The following is a 4,979-nucleotide window of genomic DNA, read 5'->3' on the forward strand; positions in this document are numbered from 1 at the left end:
GAGAGAGAGAGAGAGAGAGAAACGATAGAGAGAGAGAGAGAGAGAGAGAAGAAAAAAAGAGAGAGAGAGAGAAAGAGAGAGAGAGAGAGAGCGAGAGAGCGACGAGAGAGAGAGAGAAGAGAGAGAGAGAGAGAGAGAGAGAGAGAGAGAGAGAGAGAGAGAGAGCGAAAGTGGTGATACATTACATAATTTTTATTATAATACATTACATAGTACGTCATTATGACGTGCATGTATAACGGTCCGATTATATGCGTCCATTAATACTCATTATACGTCCATTATACACGTAGATGGAGACGACAAGATACACGAACGCGCATATGACATGTAGATTACATGTACACGTAAATTACATGTAGATTACTGTAGTAGCGAGCGTATATTAGCATGTAGATTACATGTACAACGTATATTACATGTAGAATTAGCATGTACGCGTAATATTAACATGTACAACACGTATATTAACATGTAGATTACATATACACGTATATTAGCATGTAGATTAATGTCACACTGTACATGTTCATTATACATTATGTAGATTACATGTACACGTAATATTAACATGTAGATTACATGGTACACAGTATATTACAATGTAGATTATAGTGGTAGCACGTATATTTAATGTAGATTTACATAGTTACAACGTATATTACATGTAGATTACATGTACGCGTAATATTACATGTAGATTAGCATGTACCGTATATTACAATGTAGATTAGCATGTACACGTATAATTACATGTAGAATTACTTATGTACACCGTATCATTACATGTAGAGTTACATGTACACTATATTACATGTAGATTGAACATGTAGCATTTCGTATATTACATTGTAGATTACATGTACACGTATATTACATGTAGATTACAGTACACGTAATATTACTATAGTAGATTACATGTACACGTAAATTACATGTAGATTACATGTACACGTATATTAGGCATGTAGATTTAGCATGTACACGTAATATTACATTGTAGATTACAGTACACGTATATTTAACATGTAGATTACATGTACACGTAAATATTACCTGTATGATTAGCATGTACACGTAATAATTACGATGTAACACACACACACACACACACACACACATACACACATATAATTGCCGCCATGCACGCTGCCTGCCCGCTCGCGCGCTCGCACCCATCCATGAACTAACTGTCGTCTGAGAGGTAGGACAAATATGGCGCTATCGATCGCTTCCCGGTCATCAGCTGGGATTCAATCGCGCCCTCACACATCGTTGTTATACTAAAGCTTGAACTAATGCTCATGAACCTAATCAGATTTCGCGAGCCGATCTTTCCTCTATATTTTCCCAGTTTCTCGACCTATCCATCGGGCGCATTAGGAGATTGCAGCAAATGGCGACAGCACGAGATGCTTGCTTTAATTAAGGGAATCACTGGCTAGCCCCCGCTCCATTTCACCGGCATGCGGAAGATACGCCATACAAACACGTCCCCCTTCTACACTGCGCATGAGCAATAAAGGTCAGATCGCAATGCGCCTGCGCAATGCGACCTGCTACACAGGTGTACGTTCGATGTAAAGAGGCAAACTCCACGACAGATGGCGCTCTCGCTCATGGGCTCACTACGTATCCTGAGTGTGCGAAGGGGGCAGTGGCGCCCGCAGATAGAAGCACTGGAAGCACAGTGCTTCCAGTAAATTTTGGGTTAAACAATTTTGTTCCTACATTTTGTTCCTAAATCTCTCTCGCAAGACTCACCAGATTGCATCTCCAGACGTCTACCATTCAAAAATTTTCAGAGGGGGCATGCCCCGAGACCCCCCTAGCATGCAGCGTCGGCTTACAGTCGTCGGCTTACAGTCGTCGGCACACAGTTACACAGTCGTCGGCTTACAGGCGTGTTGCTCCTTGCCGCCGCCGTTGGCGCATCGGTCGCCACGCAATCGCGTAGGAGGTATTTCCGCGAGGTGGCGTGGGCATCAGTCACCACGATATCGCCCCGCATATGAGAAACCAAACTCCACGACAGATGGCGCTCTCGCTCATGGGCTCAATCTACCACTGCCACTAACCTGTATAATACAGTCGTTATGTTCCGCACGGCTACACTGTCGAGGAGGAGCAGGACGAAGGGAGGTAATCATTAACGTTACCACTGCCACAAACAGATTTCCGTTTTACGCTTTTTGACCACAAGTTTTACAGCAGCCACGTTACTCGTATCCTATGTAATAAGATTTGGACTAATAAAAGTTGCAAAGATATTAAAAATCCAACCATTATTTTATGAAAAATTTGATAAAATAGTGATACGAAATAGTGCGCGTATTGTGCGCCCATTTACGACTTTCAAATCATAAGCTGTTTACGAATCTCTATATTCACCTGGATTTCCCCAGAGCTCCGCCCACTTTAAAAATAGTGCTAGCATTGTGGCAGTGGTATCCTGGGTGTACGAAGGTGCACTGCATGCAGTTTGATGAGAAACTAGGCGACTGTGATTCTAGGATTTCTATTATTCGATGTTTAGATTCGTTGTCATAGCAGCAGCGCGTGAATTGGTTTTTACTGATGACGACAAGGAGCGATATATACTGCTAAGCGCGCCTCTGAAGGTTCTTCTCACGCGAGATCAAACAACTCGATTTTTTATTCGTCTTTTTATTCGCATCGATTGCCTGTTACAAATGCCTGGCTTTAAAAAAAACTTATTAAATGTTGGCTACTGGCCGATCGGTAGTGACAATGCTTATTATTGGACACTGTCCATACATGATCGTTAGTGATAATACTCTCTCTCTCTCTCTCTCTCTCTCTCTCTCTCTCTCTCTCTCGCTCTCTCTCTCTCTCTCTCTCTCTCTTTTTTTTTCTCTCTCTCTCTTTGTCTCTGTCACTCTTTCTCTACCTCTTCTCCTTGTTCTTTTCCCGCCCCCGTGCATGGAAGATGCAGACGTGACAGCACATGATAATAATAATAACTAGAGCACTCGGAGAGCACAGATCTCCGCCAAAGCAGCTGAATTCTGTCACTGCAAAAATTTTTATTAATTAATTAATTAAATAATTGATTGGATCCGGATCACCACCAATATGTAATCAATTCTAAGTTACCCCATTTCTGACCTATCCTAAAAATGTTATTAATCAATTAATTAATTAATTAATTGGATCCGGATCACCACCAAAATCGAATCAGTTCTAAGTTACCCCATTTCTGACCTATCCTGAAAATTTTATGACAATCCGTCCATAACTTTTTCAGTTAGGCTGTACACGCACAAACCAACAAACACACGCCGGTGAAAACATAATCTCCTGCCAACCCCTTGACGGAGGTAATAATAATAATATAACAACAACGTTATGGTTTATCCGGGCCACCTAAGTGCTGTAGTTGCAAGCTGAGTCGACTCGCAGTCTGATCGTCAAATTGCCCTGACGTAATAAGGTAATTGGTAATACTCACACAATAGTCCTATTATGTGCTAGAAACTACGAAGCCATAAAAATCTATACTAGCAAAATAAAAATAGATACATGTGAAAGGAGCAAGAACATTTGCGGCTTCATTTACTCCGTAATATTAACGGAACTTATCCTGAACATTTATTGACAAACAGCAGTTATTTCCAAAGTAGGGCGGAGATCATAAGCGTAATAAGATTATTTCCAGGTGGGGACCAAGACAGGCTTGCTCATGATCGTAATGGCAGGATAAAGGTGAAGGGGGAATGGTACGGTCATTTTCAGGGGTAATAGCCCGGCAGATATGTGAATGAATTGTTCCATTGATAATACAAACATGAGCTTTGGCACACTGCCAGCGCATATGCCCTATGGAAGATTTTTGGTTATATGGCCATCGCATATTTGGCCTATGGCAACAATGGCGGCCATTTTCCCAAATGGCCACCACCGGTTGATATTTTACGAGTGATCTTCTATGATGCGTACAACACATACAACAATATTTGTCACAGGAAGAATCTTCCTATGAAAAATAGTGTCATAAGAGAGCGTATATGCGTATGTCGTATTTGTCATAGATGCAAGCAGAACAGGCTGACAATACCCACCTTAACGACTCGATTGACGACTAACTCAGCCACGGGGTCGCTCAGTCCCACGAATCCCTTGCTGTTCACCAGCATATGCGCCTCGTTCGACGTCGCCAGCCACGTGACGTAGCGGACTAACTCGGCGGCGGCGCTGCAGTCGCGCATCGTGCGCATGCGCACGATGAAGTACGAGTAGGTGGCGAACGGGTAGCTGTCGGCGTGGTGCGTGTCCACCAGGTCGCTCGTCAGTCGCTTCCCGAGCTGCCGCGGTTCCTGAGCACTCAGTAGGGCAGCCGCCCCCGGAGTTACGTAGACGCCAGCGTGGTTAGTTACGCGTGCATAGCGCAGCCCTGCCTCTCCGGCGTCGGCCAGCGACAGGTAGCCGATAGTGTGCGGCAACGACAACACGAGGCCGACCATGCCGCGGTTGCGTACGCCGAGCAGCAGCGCCACCTGCGGCGGCCAGCGGCGCATCGTTCCGCCGACGTCGTCGTCCGCACCTTTGTGGAAGCGGCCGTAGGTGGCGTTCCAGTCGCGCGAGAAGCGACAGAGCGCCGACGTAAACACGTTGGTGGTGCCCGAGGCGTCGGCACGTGCGACCGGGAGGATGGGTACGCTAGGTAACCGGACGGAGGGGTTTGCGGCGACGAGCTCCGTGTCGTTCCACCAGGTGTAGCTGCCGTTGTAGATGCCGACGATGAGTTGCTGGGTTAGGTTGAGGTCGGCCACGCCAGGAAGGTTGTAGACCAGTACGACGGCGCTATAGATCAATCAACATGTATACGGATGAATGAGATGCGTGTGTGTGTGTGTGTGTGTGTGGAGAAAGGGCGAGAGCGAAAGAGAGAAGAGGGAGACGTAGAAGAGGAGACGAGAGAACAGAGCGAGAGGAGACAGATGAGAGACGGAGATGAT

The 4,979-nt window shown here is 45.1% G+C and overlaps 1 protein-coding gene across 1 annotated transcript in view; it reads right to left on the reverse strand.

Annotated features, from left to right (window-relative positions):
- Positions 1 to 4,979, reverse strand: part of LOC106807304 (receptor-type guanylate cyclase gcy-18-like) — a 19,731-nt gene that overhangs the window by 5,678 nt on the left and 9,074 nt on the right. The window contains exon 3 of the mRNA XM_014809611.1: positions 4,083 to 4,824. Coding sequence (XP_014665097.1) covers positions 4,083 to 4,824 — 742 coding nt within the window. The remainder of the gene's footprint in view (positions 1 to 4,082; positions 4,825 to 4,979) is intronic.

The sequence above is a fragment of the Priapulus caudatus genome, unplaced genomic scaffold, assembly GCF_000485595.1.
Source record: "Priapulus caudatus unplaced genomic scaffold, Priapulus_caudatus-5.0.1 Scaffold207, whole genome shotgun sequence".
NCBI lineage: Eukaryota > Metazoa > Priapulida > Priapulimorpha > Priapulimorphida > Priapulidae > Priapulus > Priapulus caudatus.